The 22,239-nt window shown below is 46.4% G+C and overlaps 1 protein-coding gene across 1 annotated transcript in view; it reads right to left on the bottom strand.

Moving 5' to 3' along the window:
* The window catches only part of LOC138468298 (calpain-1 catalytic subunit-like), a 434,133-nt gene that overhangs the window by 242,193 nt on the left and 169,701 nt on the right, over nucleotides 1-22,239 (bottom strand). Inside the window, exon 3 of the mRNA XM_069608788.1 lies at nucleotides 8,590-8,659. Within this exon, the coding sequence (XP_069464889.1) occupies nucleotides 8,590-8,659 (70 nt within the window). The remainder of the gene's footprint in view (nucleotides 1-8,589; nucleotides 8,660-22,239) is intronic.

Here is a 22,239-nt window from a genome sequence, read left to right as displayed (position 1 = left end):
GACTGCCTAAAACCAATTAAGTTGTTGGACTCTAGGAAATTGGGTATCTGCAGGTAAGCTGCTTTGTCCAGGATTTTGAGTAAAAAGGGGACGTGTGATAGGCCGGTTAATTTTCTGGGATAGTTGGGTCAAGTGCTGTTTTTTTTTTTTTTTTTTTTTAAGAGCGGTCGTACCCAGGCTTCTTTAAGGCAGGCCGGGACCTGGCCTGTTGAGAAAGAGGCATTGATGAAGGCCGTAATGAAGGGTGTTAGGGTGGTTGCGCTCTCTTTAATCAGCTGGGCTGAGCTGGTGTCTCCTTTAAAATTAGAAGCTTTAATGGATTTGAGGAGTGCTGCCACTTCTAGCTCGCTCATTTCCTTAAAGGAGAAGAGAGGGACTTCAGTGGGTGATTTACAATGGACGGTTAAGATAAGTTTCCCTAGGGCTTGTTGGTGATCAATGATTTTATTCTGAAGTGGGTTCAGCTCGTCCATCATGGCTTCCTGTACACTGTTACAGCCTTCTATGTCTTTAGAGAAGGAAGGCGGGGTTCTCTAAAGATGGCAAATATCTCTTTACATCCCGGCTTGGCGTATGTGATCCTGGAGTTGAATGAGTTTGATTTTGCTTTGGTAACAGCATTTTTGTATTCTTTTGATAACGTTTTCAACGTAAGGTTAGTGGAGTCATTAGGTTTGGCTAGCCAAGATGGGAGTGCAATTCTTTTCTTGGTCCGTAGTGCAAGGAGTTCAGGGGTGAACCATGCATTGGTATGTTTGGTGCGTTTGGCCTTCATGAGGGTGAGCGGTGCTATGGCTTCTACTGCTTGTGAGATGGTAGAGATGTTAAGTGGTTTTGCCCCAATCACACAATGTGGTCTACATTTGGGGTCCTGCACCTAATTCTGTTAACCTGCACAATCACCAAGCTCCTGCTCAATTGAGATCCGGAGTAAATGAGAATCATTCCTGACCCTTTGCGTTGTGCAATGGGGAAAGGCCTTCAAGATGTGCCAAGTACCTCAATGTTTTTGCTTAACCGTAAACAAAGCCAGTCATGCAGGAAGAGGCATAGGCAGTGGAACTCAGTGTAGATGCCACAACACCTAAACCAGTCCTTTCCTGTTGCATCCTGTGGTTCAGTGATAAATCTGCACCAACACCACCAGAATGTACTTTTTTTTAGATGGAATCTCAGAGCCTTGTGCGCGAGATCAGTGACCTAACGTTAAATGAAGGTCTTAAGTGGCAGCGAATAAGAACAGCTGACGTGAATGTTCTGTAAGAATTGTGCATTCAGGTCATAGACCTCAAAATTAACTGCCCACAATACCACCGTCTGAACGTCCTCCTAAGCACTGATCAAAACCGAGACCTAAAAAAAAAAAAAAACAGCAACAACTTCCAACTGAAAAACCTCAGCAGGGACCAAGCCACTAAACAGAGGAACTGTTGATTATGTGGCAGCATGGACCAATGAAAGGATAGCCTGCATCATCCAACTGGAAAGCCCCAGCTGGAAGCAAGCCACTAAACAGAAGAACAAGCGGGCGCCCTTTGCAAGGCCTGCTCACAAGACCCAGAATCTCACTGTCTGGCCTTCACTGCGGGCTGAGGCGCTACAGAACTGGCTGCAACATATTCATCTATCTCACCTCTCTCCTTAATCCACATCCTCGAGGCTGCATTCCACCTGGGCGAGGTAACTTCATGATTGTCATCACCGGGCTGCCCTCGCTTTCAATTTCATTTTATTTGTTTTATTGAAAAATCGCTGCTCGACATTTGTGGGGACAAGCCACCACGACCTTTGGTGCACACCTGTGCCCAAACAGTGCCTCCCTATTGCACACAAGGTCTTCACCGATCTGTGGCCACTGGCCTGCACTGCTTCTGAAAAGGCCTGGGCACTCCAAAATGGCTGCCGCCTTTCCTCGCAGCCACGTTTTCCTTTGTGTTGGCTCCTGGGTCCCACATCACATCGCCTGATTGGCCAGGCATTGCTACTTGAAGTCCAACCAGGCAGCCGGCAGGCTTAGCAGGCCCCCTTCGCAAGGCCCGTTCGTTAGGCCCAGGGGCTACCCTGTATGGTCCTGTCTGGATCCCCCTCTCCATGTCGTCACTCCATCCACCTGTGTTCAGGTCATGCTCTTCAAGGCCCAAACTGTATCCTGACATAGCAAGCACATAAAAAACTGTATGCACCCTGCACTACCGAGCCCTGGTAGGTACCTCTGACTGCCCTGCTCTTCCCATGGGAGACATCTACACACAACCTGTGCCACTGAACTAGATCCCTTGGGCCCTCAGCCCTTGGCTGCTTACCGGCCCGACCCAATGCAACTACCACATGGGTATCTTTCTCTTTCATTCCTACATGTCCTCTTTGCCTTCCTTCCCCTCTAACCTAAACTGGCAAGTGCAGTAGTGTACTGCTAATGGTTCTAATTCACAAAGTCCCCTACAGTAATTTCTGGACCACTCCATATGCGAATCATACTGTCTCAAACCTGCATACTGAATGTTTTCAACTGCATTTAGTGCTTCTGCTGCATAGGTGAATTTAGGTGTGTTTTTTAAACCTGCGCTCTGACTGTCCTCCACTGTACTTAACGGCCACCCAGCCTGGTTATTTCAAATCCTACTACCCTGTTCACTTTAGGCTTAAAGCACCTTTGCTTGCCTGGCTGCTAGCCCACCTGGTGAGTTATTTGTGCACGGTGCAGCTCCCCTGTCTGTCTTTCCATCTCATCCAACACTCTCTAGCTCCCCTATCTATTATAACTGCTACTCTTATCACCTATCCTATCTCTCGCACAGAGTCTGGAAGAAAAAAGCTTAAAATATCTTTCCTGGCCTCTAACCCAGGACCAACCTATTGCTGACACCTACGTCAATTCTACTTCCAGGCAGACTGTTATCGACATCCTCTTTTCTGACCCCTCCCCTGAACTATGGATCTGGACTGCACTCTTTGCCCTTTTCCCACCTCACCCATTTATGGTGGCACGAGATGGGAAGTACTCCTGGCTGGAAACGTCCAAAACGACGTGCGTGATTTGGGCTAATTTCGACGGTTGCGAAAATAATTTGTAACGTCCGAAAAGTTTCACCAAATCACGCATTCAGTGCTGCGGGCTGCAGGAGTGTGCCTCACACCCTTGCTCACTATATTGTGAGCAGGGGTATCCCCCGCAGCCGCTCTGAAAAAGCCCCCCAAAAAAAGAAGAAAAAAAAGGAAAGGACCCTGTGGCACCTGTTCCTGATCACGGACGTGAAAGGGAACAGGCGTCGCAAGGACACAGTGATTTGGAAGCCACCGCAAGATAAGTAGGTGGGTGGGGGCCAAGTCTGACATGTTCAGGGGAGAAAAGACCCAAGATTATTTCAGAATAATCTTCGGTCTTTTCTCCCTCAAACATTTCCGTCACAGTCTTTCAACCCCGATCCCGCTTGGCTTACTTCTCATCTTCTAGGTGCATCAGTAATCTCCATCACAATGGCACCATCATGGCCCAAGGTGTTCAACCTACTCTCCTCCTTCTCGTTCAGTGCCTGCCCTCGCTCATTAACTTTCTCCATTCTTATTCCTCCTCTCACTTCTCCACCACCACCGACTGGAGTACCACACCCTTGTATCCCCCACGGAAAACTTCCAAAGGTGGTAACCAGCTTCACTTAGTTACTCTGACCGCTCGCTCTGCTGTCAAACACTCTTATGACATCGGTCTCCTTCTTGAAAACTTTGACCTCGATGTCCTCGCCCTTACTGAGACGTGGTTTATGCCAGCTCTGTCACTGCTCTTGACACTCTCCTTCCTGAGGGCTACAAAATCCTCTTCAAACCTAGGCCCAACTGGCCCAGAGGGGAGTGGCCCTGATTTTCCCTGAGTGGGTCCCTGCCTCTATCATACCTACTCAATCTTACTCCTCCTTCGATTGCTGCGTTTGTAGGCTCAGGGTCTCTCCTACTCACTCACCTTCTCCACCATCTATAGGCCCCCCGGCCCCAACTCTTCCTTCCTATCTGAATGGGCGGTCCTCACCTCCGTTCTCTTGATGTCTTCTGCCAAACTCCTCCTCGGGGACTTCAATATACACCTCGACTATCCTGAATCAGCCACCTCGCAGTTCTGTGACCTCTGCGACTCCCTTTCTCTCACCATTCTTCCCTCCGGTCCGACCCACTCAGCCAGACACACTCTGGATGCCTTAATCTCCGGAGACATCCCCATCTCTAACCCGATCACCACCCCAGTCTTCTGGTCCGACCACTCTCTCCTCTCCTCTGCTCCCACTTGGAGCCCCTTGGCCCGCTGTCTGGGCCTCCCCCTGCATTGCCAGCCTCCTTTGCCGACATTTGTCCCATTAAGTGAGTGACAGTTGCAGACATTGCTTCCACGTTCATCCCCCTCCTTCCCTTGCTTCTGACTCCCCCCTCTGAGTCCGTCCTTGCTAACCTTCACCTTACCATCCCCAACACCATGGACATCCTTGCCCCGGTCATCAGGATTCGCCTGAAGCCTGCCTCCAATTGAAACAGCTGGTATGACTGACCTAGCATCCATGAAACATAAGTGCAGAGTTGCTGAACGGAAGTGGCAGACCTCAGGTTCATCCTCTGACAAACTGGCCTGTCGCCCGTTTCAAAGGCAATATCGTTTCTCTATCCGCACCAAGAAGAGAGCTCACATCGTAGCCCGCTTCTATGAAGGCGCTACTTTTCAAAATCTGCAAGGAAGTTGCCAATCCATCTACTTTCCTTCCTTCCCAGGCTCTTTGCAACGCTCTGGCCTCCCATTTCTCATCTAAAACTGAGGACATCCCGTCGTCACTCTCCACCAACCTCACCTCCAATCCTGCTCCAGCTCACCAGCCTCCCTTGGCTCCCCTTCCTCCACCCCCGCACGTTCCTCCCGCCTGCCCAGAACACCTGATGAGGTCTCTTAAGTTGTCCGCTCTATGAAGGTCTCATCTAAACAGGTGCACCCCTGCTCTTCTAGGCCCATTCAGGACAACATCTCCACTCTCGTCCCATTTTTGCCGATTTCTGTAACCACTCCTTCGCCACTGGCTCTTTCCCTCAAGCACTCTCTTGTGCACCCTCTCCTAAAAAACCTGTCTGCAGACCCCTCCCGCCCAGTTAACTATCGCCCTATCTCCACTACCCCCTTCCTGGGTAAACTCTTGGAGACGTTGGTCCTCCCTCAAATGAACCTTGAAACCGAACTTGTTTGTTGCCTCCATAACCATCAATCTGGATTTCAGGCATCCAGAGGCACGGAAACTGTTTTCCTGAACACCTGTGAAGACATGCTTACATATCTTGATTCTAATTCTCCTGCTGTTCTCATTCTCCTCGATCTCTCCTCTGCCTTTGACATGGTCACCCATTCTATCCTCATAAAACGGCTCTGCAATTCCCTCGGCATCACGGATCGGGAACTGGATTGGCTGACTTCTTATCACCAACTGCCCCTGCCAGCAGCATCTGGGCCCTTTCTCCTCCACCACCTCACTCTCTATCTGTGGCGTCCCCCAGGGCTCTATCGCCATTGGTCTTCACTATCTATCTTGCCCCTCTTGCTCACCTGATCCCCTTTATGCCGATGAGACACAGCTTTCCTTCAGGCTTCCCTCTACTACCTCCTCCTTGATCTCGGTCTCAATGCGAGTAAAACGGAGATTCTTCTCATTGGGACACCGGTGCCCACTTTTCCTCCTACCCTCCGGCTGCCCTCTTTGGGCCTCCTTCCTTCACCATCCTGTGAGGCCAAACACCTCTGGGTAATCTTTGACTCTGTTCTCTCCTTCACCCCTCACATCTTGGACTATGCCAAGAATGCCCACATCCGGCATTCTCCCTTTCCTCACATTTCCCCAGAAGCTCAACTTCTCCAAGGCTCTGGTCCTCTCTAGGCTGGGCTACTGCAACAGCCTCTTCCTGAATCCCCCCTTTTCCTCTCTATGCCCCCTCCAGCTAATCCAGACTAGGGTTGCAAGACTTATCCATGTCCTCAAGCCCAAGGACCATATCTCTTCAGCCCTAAAATCTCCCCACTGGCTCCCGGTGGCCGCAAGGATCAAATTCAAGACCCTCTGCATCATCCACAAGGCCTTCTGGGGCCTGGGACCACGCAATCTCCACCTTCCCCACCCCAAATACCTACACGCTAGAGCCCTCCACTCCTCTAACTGCAACTCTCTGATTGTCAAACGCTTCTCCAAGCAGAGAGTGGGGGCAGGCCTCTCTCCTCGGCTGGTGCCTCTCTTTGGAACAGCATCCCTGCTCCTCTCAGACTTGAGCCAGACCACCTTAAGTTCTGGAAACTTTCAAAACTCTGCTTTTTTCTTTCTTTTTTCCTTCCCTGCTAATCACCCCACTACCGCTGAGACTAGTGGCCTGGTACTTAAAAAAAATCCCACAGGTTACCAGGCCCTCTACCCAGTCGACACCAGCACCCCCCCTGCTGTCCCTTCCAGCACGGCCCTTCCGGGCCCTCAGCCTGGCGGCTATGCACCCCTCCTATGGGATTCTTCCAACCTAGTGCTTAGCCATTGGCGTCCACCCTTGGCCCCCCCATTGGCACTTACCTCCCTGGGCCCTGCAACCACTTGTCCTTACCCTGCTGCCACCTCCCGCATTTCTCTTCACTGCGCTTGCACGTCCGAATGCCTCAAGGCCTAGTAGGACCATGATTGTAGATTTACTGTTTTTACCACTGTTATTTACTCCCCTTGTTCCCTCCCCACTTGCCTTGTAGCACTTCAAGGCACTGTCCTGCTATATAGGCGCCTTATAATAGGCACTCACTATAATAAAATAAAAATTAAAAAAACTGTAGATATGTGGCAGCATGGACCAATGAATGGCTAGCCTACATCTTCCAACTGGAAAGCCTCAGCAGGAAGCAAGCCACTACACAGAAGTACTCTAGAATATGTGGCAGCATGGACCAATGAATGGCTAGCCTGCATCTTCCAACTGGAAAGCCTCAGCGTGAAGCAAGCCACTAAACAGAAGTACTGTAGAATATGTGGCAGCATGGACCAATGAATGGCTAGCCTGCATCTTCCAACTGGAAAGCCTCAGCGTGAAGCAAGCCACTAAACAGAAGTACTGTAGAATATGTGGCAGCATGCACCCAATCAATGGATAGCCCGCACCCTCCAACTGGAAAGCCTCAGCGGGAAGCAAGCCACTAAACAGAAGAACTGTAGAATATATGGCAGCATGGACCCAATCAATGGATAGCCTGCATCGTCCAACTGGAAATCCTCAGCAGGGGAGCAAGCCACTAAACAGAAGTACTGTAGAATATGTGGCAGCATGGAACCAATCAATGGATAGCCTGCGGGGAGCAAGATACTAAACAGAAGTACTGTAGAATATGTGGCAGCCTGGACCAATGAATGGCTAGCCTGCATCTTCCAACTGGAAAGCCTCAGCGGGGAGCAAGCCACTAAACAGAAGTACTCTAGAATATGTGGCAGCATGGACCCAATCAATGGATAGCCTGCATCTTCCAACTTCAAAGCCTCAGGAGGAAGCAAGCCACTAAACAGAAGAAGCGTATATATTAGGCAGCGTGGACCAATGAATGGATAGCTCGGATCTTCCAAATGGAAAGCCTTAGCTGGGAGCAAGCCACTAAACAGAAGTACTGTAGAATATGAGGCAGCATGGACCCAATCAATGGATAGCCCGCACCCTCCAACTGGAAAGCCTCAGCTGGGAGCAAGCCACTAAACAGTAGAAGCGTATATATATGTGGTAGCATGGACCCAAAATAATGTGCAGACCGCATCTTCAAATTGAAACAGTCTCATCAACACAAAGCAAAACGCGCAGTACAGAAGTGTGAAATACAGCGGAACAAAAAACACAAAATGCAAACTCTTTATAGCCCTAATCCGGACAATCTCCCATGCACGCAACCAGATGCATGTCAGCAGAATTCTACACAACAATGAGTCCAGGAAACTCAAAGATTGACTATCCTTATCCCCCACACAAGTCACCCACCCCAGTAGGAAGCAATACACTAAACAGGGAACTCTATAATGAAGGAAAGCTGCAGGCGCCCCTCATGAGTGACCCCGGTACTGGCCCTCACCTCACTATTGGGACTTCTACTACATGTGGCTGCGCACCCCTTGTTCCACCTTCACAGAACTCAGAGAGACTGTAGGACCGTCTCTATCCCCAGCAGCCCACCTTTCCAGAGCACAAGCACCGCTACTCAGTCACCTTCTGTGTCCTCCGATATTGTCCCATCCTTGACTTTTAAATCGGGTGTAAAACGCTGCTCCTATTTGGCAAACAAGAGCGGGGCATCAACAGTCATTTGAGCAGATTAGTGCCAGAGTGGTTTTTTTCCAAAGGTTGTATCTTCAATGCCAGGATGGTCTGGTTGCCCTTTGATGCGGACATCAAGTCCAAGCATAGGTAGTGTCTAGGAAACCTGTTTCAGGGGCTTTTTCAAATACTATGTATTGGAATGACAGCAGTTTCATTTTACTGTATAATACACGTCAACATTATTTCATGCAATTCCTCGTGGGGCGAATTTCCCCACAAACCCGTTTCTCACTTTGTCCCAGTACTCACCCAGTGCCCCCTGGCAGATGTCTGTCCGCGTTGCTCCGCCCACGATAAACTGAGGATCGCTGGTGACTTCCTGTGAGAGCAAAACAAAAAAAGCGAATCATTTGAAAAGTATAATCATTTTACATTGAAAGCACAGGGCAAGACGCTTATAATTCCAGAAAGAAATATTGGGAAATTGATTAAACATGGCCACGAGAGTGAGTTATAAAACAAGGCCGATGCCCGAGAAGCATTTTTCAACTGATACATGCAAATCAAAAATCGATTCAGATCAACAAAATAAGTACTGAATAGTAATAGCAGTTTGAGTGAAAATCTCGCCATGCAAAATGTCGCCAGAGGGCAAAACTTACTCAAATATGCACCCTGACTATAATGAAGTACCTTCCCCAAAAATTCTAGGACTGGAGTTCCGCATAGTAAATAACAGTCCTAGAAAATGTGGGGAAGACTCTTTACGAATCAGGAAAATAAAAACCACCTCCCCGATAATATAATAGCTAATAGCTAATGATTCACGACACTCAGGTAAATGTACATCATGAAATTTGATAGCAAATCACAATAAGCCAGTGTATATATATTGGGCGTTCACATCCAATGAGAAATAATGCAATTGTAATACTGCTGTGCATTTGTAACTCTGCTTTTAAATATTGCATTCATTGCATTTTAGAATCTTGACTATTTTAGTTTATGCACTTACCGCACCGCGGCATTGCTGATTGCTTCACTCTGTTATTACCCTGCTTAAGGGCTGGTTAAACTAGAGGCTAGTCCTCATTCTAGATCTTAGGTGCCAGGACTCTGCCTCGTTTTTGGACCAGCACCGTCATTTATGTGCCGTGCAGGCCGCCTGCGCAGCGGACGGGTGTAGCGGGCACGCCATCGGCACGCCGAAGACGCACTTAAGGCAAGCCCGACTGTGCCCTTCCGTGCAACGGCGGGCAACAAAGGCATGACGTGCTATTCCAGGAAGGATTGATTGGTCCTGGCCCCCACGGATACTGGTTTACCTTCCGGTTGGAGGATGGGCTTGGGGCTCTCTACCCTCCCCGAAAGCAGTCAGCCGTTGATCTCTGAACCCAGCTCAATGGCTCTGCCTCTGCTACTATTGAATGTTCGTTCACATCAGTCTCTTTCCTACTGACTGATCGCAGCCCGGCATTGCTAGTCCTCATGGAGACCTGGCTTCAAGACTTCTCAGCCCCACAGTCCTGGCCCAGACTATCCCAGAAGGCTATAACATGGTCCATTTTGATAGGCCTGGTCCGCATCATGGAGGTGGGGTTGCTATTATTTTTAAAACGGATTTCCTATGTTGCCAATTATGCTGTCCTCGCAGTCTTAACATGGAAGCTCTAATACTTCGTTGTGCTATCTCTACTTCCTTTGTATGCCATATTCTGGTTATTTACCGCCCTCCCGGAGCTTATGGCAGCCTATTAGAACCGCTGGTTGACTCGATAGCTAACCTGTAGGCACAATATGCTAATCTTATTATCCTTGGTGACCTGAATTTAAAATGTAATCCCCACAGGACGGCAGCCTTGGATCTTTTCTACGACAGTCTGGTAGACCTGGACCTGCCTCAGCAGGTTGTTGGTCTGACCCATAGGTTAGGCAACACGCTTGACATTGTGCTTGCCAATAAAACTCTGCTCTCTTTCGATTCTGTTGAACCTTTGGTATGGACTGACCACTACCTGGTTACCTGCACTCTATTGAGGAATTATGAACCACCTAAGATCTTACCGAAGCGCACTTTGCAGCGCTGCTGGCGCAACGCCAGCTTACCGAACTTTTTGTCTTGTTAAGGAAAAATGGACAGCGGCCGACTTCCCCTCAATGTCTCTACTGGCTACGCTGTTTTTGGATGCTGCCAATGAGGTGGCACCCTTTCACCAGTTTCAACCCTGTAGACTCCCGTCCGAGCCTTGGTTTACGGACCTATTAAGATCAGCACGCCTGGGGGTGAGGCAGTTAGAGCAGAAATGGCGGCGTGCCTATGATCCTGCTGACAAACTTTTGTATAAGGCCGGCATCTTAGCTTACTCAGCATCCATTCTCGCTGCAAAAAAAATAAAATAATAGTTTGCGGAGAAGATTGCTACTACCTTAACTCAGCCTAAGACCCTTTTTACTGTGATTAAATCACTGTCCTCGTCTACTAAATGCACCCCGGTGATAAGACCTACTCAGGAGCTCTGTGACACCTTGTCTGCATTTTTTATTATAAAGTCACAACCATCGCACTAATATCCCATGCCTCCTTAGCTGGTAATCGGGCCAATTATGAAGCTATTGATCCCCCCCTATTCCACTTGGTCTTCTTTTCCTGTGTTTTCAGAGGACATGGTTTCTAGGGTGCTACAAAGGATCAAGTCCTGCGCCCCCTCTGATCCGCTGCTTCTTGAAGTGATGAAAAAGCTGTCCGCCAACCTCTCGGGTGCGATCGCAACAGCCGTTAATCTCTCCTGTCAGTCGGGAGTCATCCTGTCCGAGCTCAAGACTGCTCTTGTTATTCTCCTCCTGAAGAAGCCTTCTTTGGATCCCACTCTCCCATCTAACCTCCGTCCTATTTCTATTCTCCCTTACCTAATGAAGCTTCTTGAATCACTGGTTTCCCCTCTTCTGTCTTCCTTTGTGGAGTCCTCCAGGATGCTTGATCCGGCCCAGTCTGGTTTTCATCCAGGCATGGGGACAGAAAGTGTCCTGGTGTCCGTGCAGGATGATCTGGCCAGGCAGGTTGATCCAGGTGGTGTCAAAGCCCCGATTCTCTTAGATCTTTCAGCTGCGTTTGACACTGTGGATCATGCCACCCTGCTCACCCGCCTGGCGCAGATTGACATTTTGGATCAGGTATTGGCATCGTTTGGCTCCTTTTTGGACGTCAGATCTCAAACTCTTTCTTTGCCACCTTTCCTTTCTAAATCTTCACCTCTTAGCTGTGGTGTCCCCCAGGGTTTGCTTTGTCCCCCATTCTCTTAAACATCTATATTTTTCTGCTGGTCCCCCACATCCCCTCCCTCAGCATCAGGTGCTACTCATACGTAGACGATACTCAGCTGCTGATCCGTCTTGACCTGGATCAGGCTATGGTGTCTGCGTGCCTGCATAAGTGCCTGAATGCCGGTGGAGAGTGGATGGGCCATAACTGATTGAAATTGAATGGGGACAAAACTGAGGGGTGGGTGGTGGGTTCCCCCCCGACCCCTCACTTTTGATCTCTTCCTTCAGGCCTTTTTCTCTGGGTTCTTTACCGGTTCCTTACCTGAAGGTAAAAAGTCTCGGGGTGACTATGGGCCTGATTCACAGACACATTTTGTAATGGTGCAATCCCATAGGGAAACGTTCTGTGAATCAGGGCCCATGTCTGCCGACCTTTCTTTGACAGCCCAAGTGTCCTCGGTGTGCCAGCAGGGGCACTTCCACCTTAAGATCCTAAGAAAAGTGCTCCTTCTGATTCCAGCTATAATGCGTGCACCGGTAGTAGCAGCTATGATTCTGAGTAGGTTGAATGATTGCAAATCCTTGTATCTGGCGCAACCCAAGGGGTTAGAGTCAGTAGATTACAGCGCCTCCAGAATTTGGCAGCCAGGGTGGCAACGGGCACCCTTTATGGGTCCCATATATCTCCGGTGCAAGGTTCCCTCCACTGGCACCCTGTGGCACAACGTATTCAGTTCAAGGCCCTGTGTATCTTGCACTGGCCTTTGCACGGCTAGGGAGCAGAGTATCTGCACGTAAAATTTGAGTGCTATGTTCCAAACCGCCTGCTGCGATCAGGCTCTGCTGGCCTGCTATGCATGGCCTCCTTCCGCTGTTCTCGGCTGGGAGGGCGGACCTTTTCTATCACAGCAGCCCCGTTTTGGAACAGCCTGCCATTTCCTATGAAATCTTGCTCTAATCATCTGGCTTTCCAGAAGGCTTTGAAGACCTATCTCTTCTGAGTTCTAGTTTTTGGTCTGTTCGGTGCCCTCCTGGCCCAGTGGCTTTTTTTCCTCTCCAGCGCCATGCCGCCTTGGGGTGCCCATGCGCTAAATAGCCATAACATAACATAAACAAATGAGTCTATGATACCAAGTAATGACGTAATGCGTCAGGGATATCATCATAACAGACAGCGATTATTACTTAAACGGTTTCAAGATGGCGACCATGTTGCAGATCAAACATCCCGGGATGAAGGACATCCCAAAATGAAAGTTGGTTCCAATTTTCTGTGTATATCATATATGGATCTGAGAATGCAACTCATGAATAGCACCAACGCTGACACTCATCTTTATTAATATTCTTTAAAGTGTCATCAAAATGACATGAACATTCAAGTCAATAAACGGATCGTGAAGAAGATTAATCCAATGAGTAGATCTTAGAAAAGAAATGTACTTATTAGGCAAGTTAGATTTTGTAATTCACCTACTTCTTAATGTATCTGACTTATACACACGAGAGGATTGACCAGAAATGATTGATCTTCTTAAAGAGGTCCGATTAAAATTATCTTAAATCTTAAATGAATAAGTTAACATATGAGACAATCGATCTCCACAGAAGACAATCTGTGACGTTGGACAATTGAATTGGTGAGCACTAAAAGGATTCACCTAAATGCGTTTAAATAACTAACAGTGAAACGAATAAGGATTAGACCTAGAGGGATGACAATAGAGAATTTCATGATGGCTAAAGATAATGGACTTTGTTTTCATTACTAAGCAGACCCTAAGGGATTCAATGGTAATTGATAGTTATCATACAAAAACCTCATTTAAAGCATATCTTTAAAGAAACACCTAAGTTGTTACCAACAATTGATTTGGAACGGAAAAAGCTGACGAAGGAACAGATTACACTGAGTTTAGTTGAAAATGTAAACAAATGGGGACATGATATTAACAACCAAAGCATATTCTTCTACCATTTGCAACTGGAAAAGGAGTAAATTGAAAATCTATGTTCATTTATAATCTACGAAATGACGATGAACTCATGTTTTCTTTGACTTTTCCAATTTCCCTGTTCTTTTTATTCACGTGAATATATCTGGTTCTGATGGATCTATTAAAGAATTTGAATATCTATTAATTCTCAAAGCCCTGAAAAAGCTAGCAGGGGCGAAACACGAACAGAAAGGGAAGGTCTTTGGTAGTACTTTTTTTAGCTTTGTTTTGAAATATACAAAAGACAAATATTTTGCAGTCTTTCATTGTAAACGAAAAATATAATGGGCCTCATTACAAGTATGCCGGTTTAGAATTAACTTGCCGGTAATACCATTTACTGGCACGCTTCCACACCGGCTATACTACAGGTTTGCCAGTGAGGTGGCCAGAATTACCTCCAGCCAAGAGCTAGAGGTAGTTCCGCCACCCCACTGGCAAAATAATTGCTGGTATTAAGATATTAATATTATAAATTGAAGTGATTTTCATCCTCACATTCAATTGGGTTTGCCCGTGCCAATGAGCATCATATTTCTGATCAATGTCACCGGGAAGGCGATTTTTATTTTCCTGACTCGATTTTGTCCCATTTCTTGGGGACGGAGCTCTTTAGTATTTCTTGGACACATGGCTAAGAACCAAAAGGATTGTAATCCGGATTTTGCCTGTTTCCCCTTTATTGAAGGCACAACCAGTTTCCATTGTGACAGCAGTTACGGTCACTTAAACTAAATATCCATTTTGAAGGGTACTTGGAAGTGCAAGTATATACAGGAATATCTAACAAGATCCACCGTTTTAAGGTATGAAGAAAATAAGCAGTGAGATCTAGGGTTGTAACGGTATACCGGTATACCGGTACAAAAACCGTTGTCAATTTCATTTTGTGTAAATAACCGTTACCTTGTTTGTACCGGTAAACCGATTGAACTGTTGTTTTTGTTTTGCAAGTCTGCACTTCAATGAATGCATTGCAAATTGCATATAGGGCTGGGCTGGCTGTGTTGTTCACAGTGAACCTGGAGGAGGTGGAGTTTGCCCAGGTCCAGGCTGGGCTGGGCTGATGCATTGCAAATTGCATATAGGGTTGGGCTGGCTGTGTTGTTCACAGTGAACCTGGAGGAGGTGGAGTTTGCCCAGGCCCAGGCTCGGCTGGGCTGGCTTCATCAAGCCTGGGAGTGGAGGAGGTGGAGTTTGCCCAGGCTGGGCTGGCAACAGTCAGTGAGCCTGGAGGAGGTGGAGTTTGCCCGGGCCCAGGCTGGGCTGGGCTGGCTTCAGCAAGCCTGGGAGTGGAGGAGGTGGAGTTTGCCCAGGCTGGGCTGGCAACAGTCAGTGAGCCTGGAGGAGGTGGAGTTTGCCCGGGCCCGGGCCAAGGCTGGGCTGGCTCCAGTGAGCCTGGAGGAGGTGGAGTTTTCCTGGGCTGGAACATTCCGGAATCAATGCACGTGTCACTGTCAGAGACAGTTGAGGCTCCGTTTGTGCTCCATATAAACCCTGCTGTCACACTTCCGAAAGCTACGTGCTGTGCCGGATTTCAAAGGTTCCAAGAAGGTAAGCAGTCCCCACACCAGGTCCTCTATCCTCTTTTTCTTCCCTCCCGTCTCATGGCCTTCTTTCCTGCTTCTCCCCCTTTGTTGAAATCTAGGCCCAAGTGATGAATGTGCCCTTAACACGTGTTAGTGCGAATTAAATGTGTTTTTATTCTCTGTGTTATTGTGAGCCTGAATGAATGTGCATGGTGTGCGATAATCTACCTGTTGGCAGATGAGGGTGAAATGCTACTGAGCGCATGATATGGTATGGCATTTATAACGCGCCTATAAACAAAAGTTTTTGTAACCCATTACGGAATCACTTGTTTACAAATACCCACTTAGCATTCACATTCACAATATATCCTTTATTGAAATCGAAACTGCATCCCACTCACTCCCTGTGCTTTTAAAAGCTCTGCAGTCGTTTACAAATACCCACTTAGCATTCACATTCACAATATATCCTTTATTGAAATCAAAACTGAATCCCACTCGCTGTGCTTTTAAAAGCTCTCCAGATCCCGATAGCACGCGCCTCGCTCACTTCTGCCACTTCCACTCTCACAGCCAGGCGTTCGGAGGCTGAGAGTCTCCAAACTCTCCAACTCAGATCTCGCACCCTCTGCAACCCACCCCCCATGGGGAAGAACTCAACGCATACATGCCATTCATGGACACGTGCGCAGGGCATTTGTGTAGGTAAAAACGCACACGTTTGAATGTGTAGGTGTGGGTAAATATGGAACATGCATCGTGCTAAGGTTGTTCTGAAATGCATTTGTATACGTGCGTCACGCCCAATGCATTACAATACCTAAGTACACAGTAGGTGGGCACTGCCTGCCATACGTATTATTCATAATTATGTAGTGCCTTTACAGGTTGCACACTATAAAACCTCAAACCAATCAATCATGTGCATGCAGTTAACTTTCCACAAAGATCCTACATGTGAAACTGGAACCACGGGCCAAACCGTCTTACTTGCCCTGGCTGCCCTCCCCAGCTCTTTCCAGCGTTCTCTCTCTGTATTTTCTTTTGTTACACAATGCTCCATTGAGTGCTGGTTTGGATCGTACTATATACGTTCCATACAGAGTAGACACACATAGCTAGATGTTTTTTCTTCTGGTGCACATGAGCATTCTGCATCCAGAATCACTGCTGAGTGTGGGAATCGGAAAGCCAGCATTGCAGACAACCGACTGCAGTGCCCACTTACTTCACCCAACTACTGCACCACACTCTTGTTTCATACAAATGTGCTGAAATAGAGCTCTGAAAACGTATTGTAAAAGAGTTGGCATTGTTAGCAAATCATGTTCCATTCTTGTACAGTTTATAAATAAAGGCCAATATGTCGAGAATGTAGTATGATATGAGCCTAAAAGCTAAGAGTGCTTGATTATTTCACTCCTAATAAGGGACAACTTAATTTCCTGCCCAATGAAGTGTACTACTTACAAGATGGAGAGGAGACATGAAGAGACTGTGTGAGAGTCAAATGCTTGTAGCTATTTTTTGACATGGGCATTGCGTTTTTTTTATGCATAAAATTTGAAGCTCTATATTTTTAAACAATTGAACCCGTTTGTGTGCATCAAGCAGGGAAATGTGCGCTGTCATGATAAGTTGTCAGGACCAGCTCTGAACAAAGCGGAGCCATTGCAAGAGCAACAAGTTGGCCCCTGGCGCCCGCACCTTGCCCTTCATGCCACATTATGCCCACACCACTACCAGGAGTTCTAGGGGCCTACTATCTGATAGTGGAGACTTCTCTCTGCTTCAAATTATGTGTTCGGGTCACTAAATGCAGTTTAAACGCATTATACGGGAAAGGAGCGTCATCAGGTCATGTGTTTACTGTTGCTCCATGCAATACGGTGTAAACACGAGTGCTTCAATTGTGGCCCCTGCACACATACAAAGGTTGTACACTTTAACATTGCAAGTTACATTTGCTCCTAGGGTGAGAATTCACTGCAAATATATTGCTCTTTTCTGACTGTGATCCTAGCAGTTGGATGAAGTACCAAAAGAACAATGACCAGCTGATTTGAACTAACGCATTTGAAATGTATTTCATGGTACCTCAAGCAGATCAAAATGGGGGTTAATTAATGCACCTTCCGCCTGCTGGCGCAAGCAGCCTTCCAATTAAGTGTTTTCCGAAAAGATGAAACTATGAATGGATCAATCCGGAGTCAGATTAATATCTAATTTATAATCCCTCTAATCACAAAACACCCATAATTAGCTTTCTGCTAATCGCACTGCCAGGCGGAAACATGTAGGTCTCTCTTATCTAATTAAACAATTATCTTTTCTTATCAGTTGCCATCGCTTCTGGACGAAATATAGTATATATCACAGTATATATATATGCCAGTCGACGTTGAATGTTGAAATGATCGCACACAGCAGACTTTTCTTTATTTTCTTAGTCATGGATGGGGGACACTATGTGAAAGATTGTTCGAGTAGGTTTGTGGTAGTGAGCCTGCTTCTACTGCACATCCTTGATTTAGCCCCTCGGAGCGTCCATTCGTTAATTAAAGGAGGCAACCCTCACACTACCACACACACACATTATTATGGACTGAATACAAAGGAACTGTTTTCCTTAGAAAATGTACATATTCTGCATTTTAAAAATGTAAATTGCACAAAAACGGAGAAGCTGCCAGTTGTAAATGGGAGCGCGCTTCCGCGCTATTCAACAGGTGGCCTTGCGCTTTCCGATGAAATGCCCTCGCCCGCATATAATCCAGCGATACACGAATGAGTGCACGACAGTTCTGTGCAGGGGGGGTTGGTGCACAGCAAAACATGAACCAAACCTGCATGTTTGCACCAGGCGAGTCTTCTGGATACAAGGACAGAATATATACTTACCTCCTCGTATGTAACCCCCTGATCTTACTAATTGATATTTGCATACACCCTACAATTCATCTAGGAGATATTCTTGATTGCTATATCATGCACCCTGGTGTGAATAGTTGCAACTATATCATTTGAACGGACATACATACACTTGCATATGAACCGCGTTATGCATACACCCATGCATCATTAATTGGTTGGTATATATTATGCACGTGTATATTACTAAATGGTGCAAGTATGCACTTTACCTCTGTTAGATGATTAAAATATAAACTCCAATATCATGAACTGATTTACAGCTACAGTAATGTATGCATACACCAGTACTATTCAATAAAAGAATGAAATCTGATATGCGTGTGTGACTGTATAGTGATGGGCCCAGCCAGTATTTTAAAAAAGGGTCCTCCACATGTCAAGATTGCAGTGAGGGAAGGGAACATGTTTGGGAGGGGAAGGTTTTAAGGACCAGGACACACTCATTGGGCAAGGTCTAAAATGTATTCTGCCTATTTGTTCTTTTCTAGCCTTGGTGAAAGAATTCAATTTTCCTCTTGTAGTACATCAGAGGGGAGAGTGCATTGGCTGAGAGCCTGTAGGAAAGCAGAGCGCCTTCCGCATCTCATGTTACAATTGAGGTAAGATGTGTGGGGCAGAGAGGAAGAGATGAGCTGACTACTGCTAGCGGGAGAAGGGCCTTGTGTGGGCCTATTGATTGTGTTGCCACTATATGCCGGACAAGTAGGCTACATTTTGTTTTTTGTTGTCGTTGCAAACGCGCTTCTAGCACTTGCAGACTCACTCCTATTCCAACCTCCAACTCATTCCCAGTACCTTCAATCAGGGGTGTACTGGCCTATAGAGAACTCTGGAGATTTTCCAGTAGGCCTCTGCACTCTGGGCCTCTTTTGTGTGATAACCTATTTTATTTCCACATTTTCTCATGGGAAAAGGGTTGGGCTTGTTGAAAATGTGTAATATGGGGCCACTTTGAAAATTATTTCCAGGGCCCCTTTTGGTCCAGTCCACCCCTGCCTTCAATTTGCCCCCCTCGTTCCCCAACCACACTCTGTGATTGGGCCTGTTGCCCTGTGTTAACATCTGCGAGGGTCCAAGACCCTTGCAGGCTTACCAACCGGTATGATTTAACATCGTGGCTAGAAGGTAAGTTTGGTGCAGCACTACTATGCCACCACTACCCATCCAAATGAGTCTGTCCTACAAAAGATCTTTGTGAGCGAGTTACCTCACGGGTCATATGTTAATAATTAAAAACCTAACCTCGTATGATCGTATACATGCACCAAATAGTGGAGGTTTGTTGCAAAGAATCTGCATATCTGTTTGTTATTACACAACTTATTTTATTACATGTCTTCAAATCACTGAAAGTATAGTGGGCTTAAATAGATTTTTCAGGTCGACATTATTTTGCATTCTGGGAGTCGACTTATAGCTGTGTTTGCAGACTTTGCTTGATCCCTGCGGCTGTCAGTTTCCTCCTGTATTATCACCTCAGTCATTGGCTTAACAATCATCTGTTCCACCCACTTCTTAGCTATGGCATTTCGCAGGCCGTGGGTAATTGGGCATGTAGTGTTTCACATCCATGCTGGGTGGCCATCTCTTTTGACTCTTGATTCAAGACACAAGATGGATATCCAGCAGGGATCTGAAACACTAAATGCACATTTGCCTATCCCAATTCCCAATCCTTCTTTGTCACTAGACTCACTACGGCATTCAGAGGCAGTAGAGTAGACATTATAATGGAACAAAAAAAGGATCTCCACTTTTCTTTTTTACATTATAATGGAGACAAAAGAAATACAGCTGGTGGGTGGGGCTCGTTATATTATAGCCAGTAGCCACAGATTATTTAAGAGCCTTCAATCGGCGGCCCGGGCCCACCTACCTGTATGTATTTCTTTGTCTCACCCTTATGTATTCCATTTCCTGTCTGTGACGTGTAAAGTAAAATGTCACATCATCAGACATCACATGAGGTGTGTGTCAGTCTAAAAGCACTTGTACGGTTCTACTTAAAAGGAGAGGGGATTGACCTCACAGACTAATAACTTGAATCTATCAAAGTTAGTGACTTGTTGATGTTGAATAGTACTGTAACTGTACGATCACTGCCACAGACTGAATCAAAAGTCAATAAGGCTATTTTATTTCCAATTTCAGGGTCAAATAGTGAGGCAAATTTATACAAGTGCAGCTAGAGCAACTGTTAGGCGAAGTAGTGAAAACAACCAAATCCAACAATGATGGAAGAGGTAGATGAACACCATGACACTACCAACACCGCCGGCCCATCATGTGAGGAAATGCTGCTGTACCCTCCCGTGAAACGTAGAACTTCAGCAGTGTGGAACTACTTTGGCTACGCTAAAATCAGAGGAGAAATAAAAGAAGATGGCTTTCCCATTTGCCGTGCCTGTGCCAAAAAAATTTCAGCTAAGGGTGGAAACACATCTAATATGTTTACGCATCTTCGAGAGCATCATCCAGCCCTTTTTCTAGAAACCCAGCCGTCCATCAAAAGGAAACGACTTGCTCATCCTGCCACTTTCACTACTACAGCAGACTCCACAGAAGCATCATCCAGTACAAAGGTATTTTAAGTTTTAAACTTAACGTTCATCACCAAATAAAATCGTCATGATTAGGAGGGTAACATGTGCATTGCGCACTAGTGCAGTGCACTGCATCACACAGGCCCAGCTTGAACTGATGAGGTGCTGCTGCCTTGGCGCTGGTGTGTGGGGCTGTCCACATGTAGATGATTTTAACTTACCTACCTTAGTTTACTTTTGAGTTAATTTTTTTGCATTTGCATTTGCAGTGGTGCCGCCAATCCCCAGAAAACCTCACTCAATATACAATGGAAAAAATGTTTGAGAAGCAAAAGAAATATGACCGTACCTCTAAATCTGCACAACAAATGAATGCTGCTGTTGCTTTCTTCATTGCAAAAGATATGGTTCCCTATTACATAGTAGAAAGACCAGGTTTCAAGCATTTAGTAAACCAGCTGAATCCTAAATACGAACTTCCATCGCGAACATTTTTTTCTGGAAAAGAAATCCCAAAATTGTATTCAGCTTTGAGAAATGAAGTGCAGGAAGCTGTTGGCAGAGCCAGGTGGTTTGCAGCAACTACAGATCTTTGGACAAGCAATGGTGGCAAAGGGGAGCCATACATTAGCCTGACACTCCACCACATCTCATCAGAGTGGGTCATGCAGTCTCACTGCTTGGAGACACTGTATGTGCCCGAAGACCATACTGCAGAACACATAGCTGAAATATTTGAAGGCATGTTACAACAATGGCAGGTAGACATTAATAGACTTACATGTATTGGCACAGATAACGCCTCAAACATGAAGAAAGCATTTCAACAGGTACTTAAAGTACCACACTTAAGCTGCTTTGGCCACAACTTAAATTTAGGCATTCAAAAGTGTTTAAAAATTCAGCGCGTTGACACAGCAGTGAAAAGTTGCAGACGGCTGGTTGAGTCATTCAGCCGCAGCTGGAAGAAAAGACGAGAGCTAACCTTAAAACAAACTGATCTCAACGTTCCTAAACATTCCCTGATTCACGATGTAGTCACAAGGTGGGGCTCAACATACGACATGATAGAGCGCTTCACTGAGCAGCAGCAAGCGGTGTGTGCAGTTCTTGCGGCAGATAGAAATCTCTGGCATTTGATGCCAAAACAAAATGACATGACGAACCTTGAGGACATTTCATTAGTACTTGGATCAGTCCACATGTTCACAGATTCCCTTGCTAGTGGCACACGTGTCACCGCATCAGCAATCAGACCAATATTAAATCATTTATTGAATAATGTTCTGGTTTGTGCTCCCACTGATCGTCCACTAGCGAGAGAAATGAAAGAAACTATTGCAGCAGACCTGAGCAGTAGATACGAGGCACCTCAAACACGATTGTTGCTTGACATCTGTTCATTCCTGGATCCAAGGTTCAAAGAACACTTCCTCAGTAATGTGTCTGATACAACAGAAGCAATAAAAGAAAATGCTTTACAAGAAAAACACAGCCTGGAAGAAGGTGAGGATCAGGAATCAGATTTTACCACTGCCACCATGACAAGAAATGGGACCCCCCAAGGTAGTGAAGAACAACGGAGTGAGCAGCAGCTGCAAAGCCTTGGAGTTCCATCACCAACTCCAGTAGTAGCAAGCAAAAAAACAGTTGATGTTAATCCCAGAAAAGGACTACATGATTTACTGTGGG

The sequence above is a fragment of the Ambystoma mexicanum genome, chromosome 4q (assembly GCF_040938575.1).
Source record: "Ambystoma mexicanum isolate Mex_15411 chromosome 4q, UKY_AmexF1_1, whole genome shotgun sequence".
Lineage (NCBI taxonomy): Eukaryota > Metazoa > Chordata > Amphibia > Caudata > Ambystomatidae > Ambystoma > Ambystoma mexicanum.
Note: the sequence above shows the minus strand (reverse complement) of the source record. Positions and strands in the feature narration are given on the sequence as shown.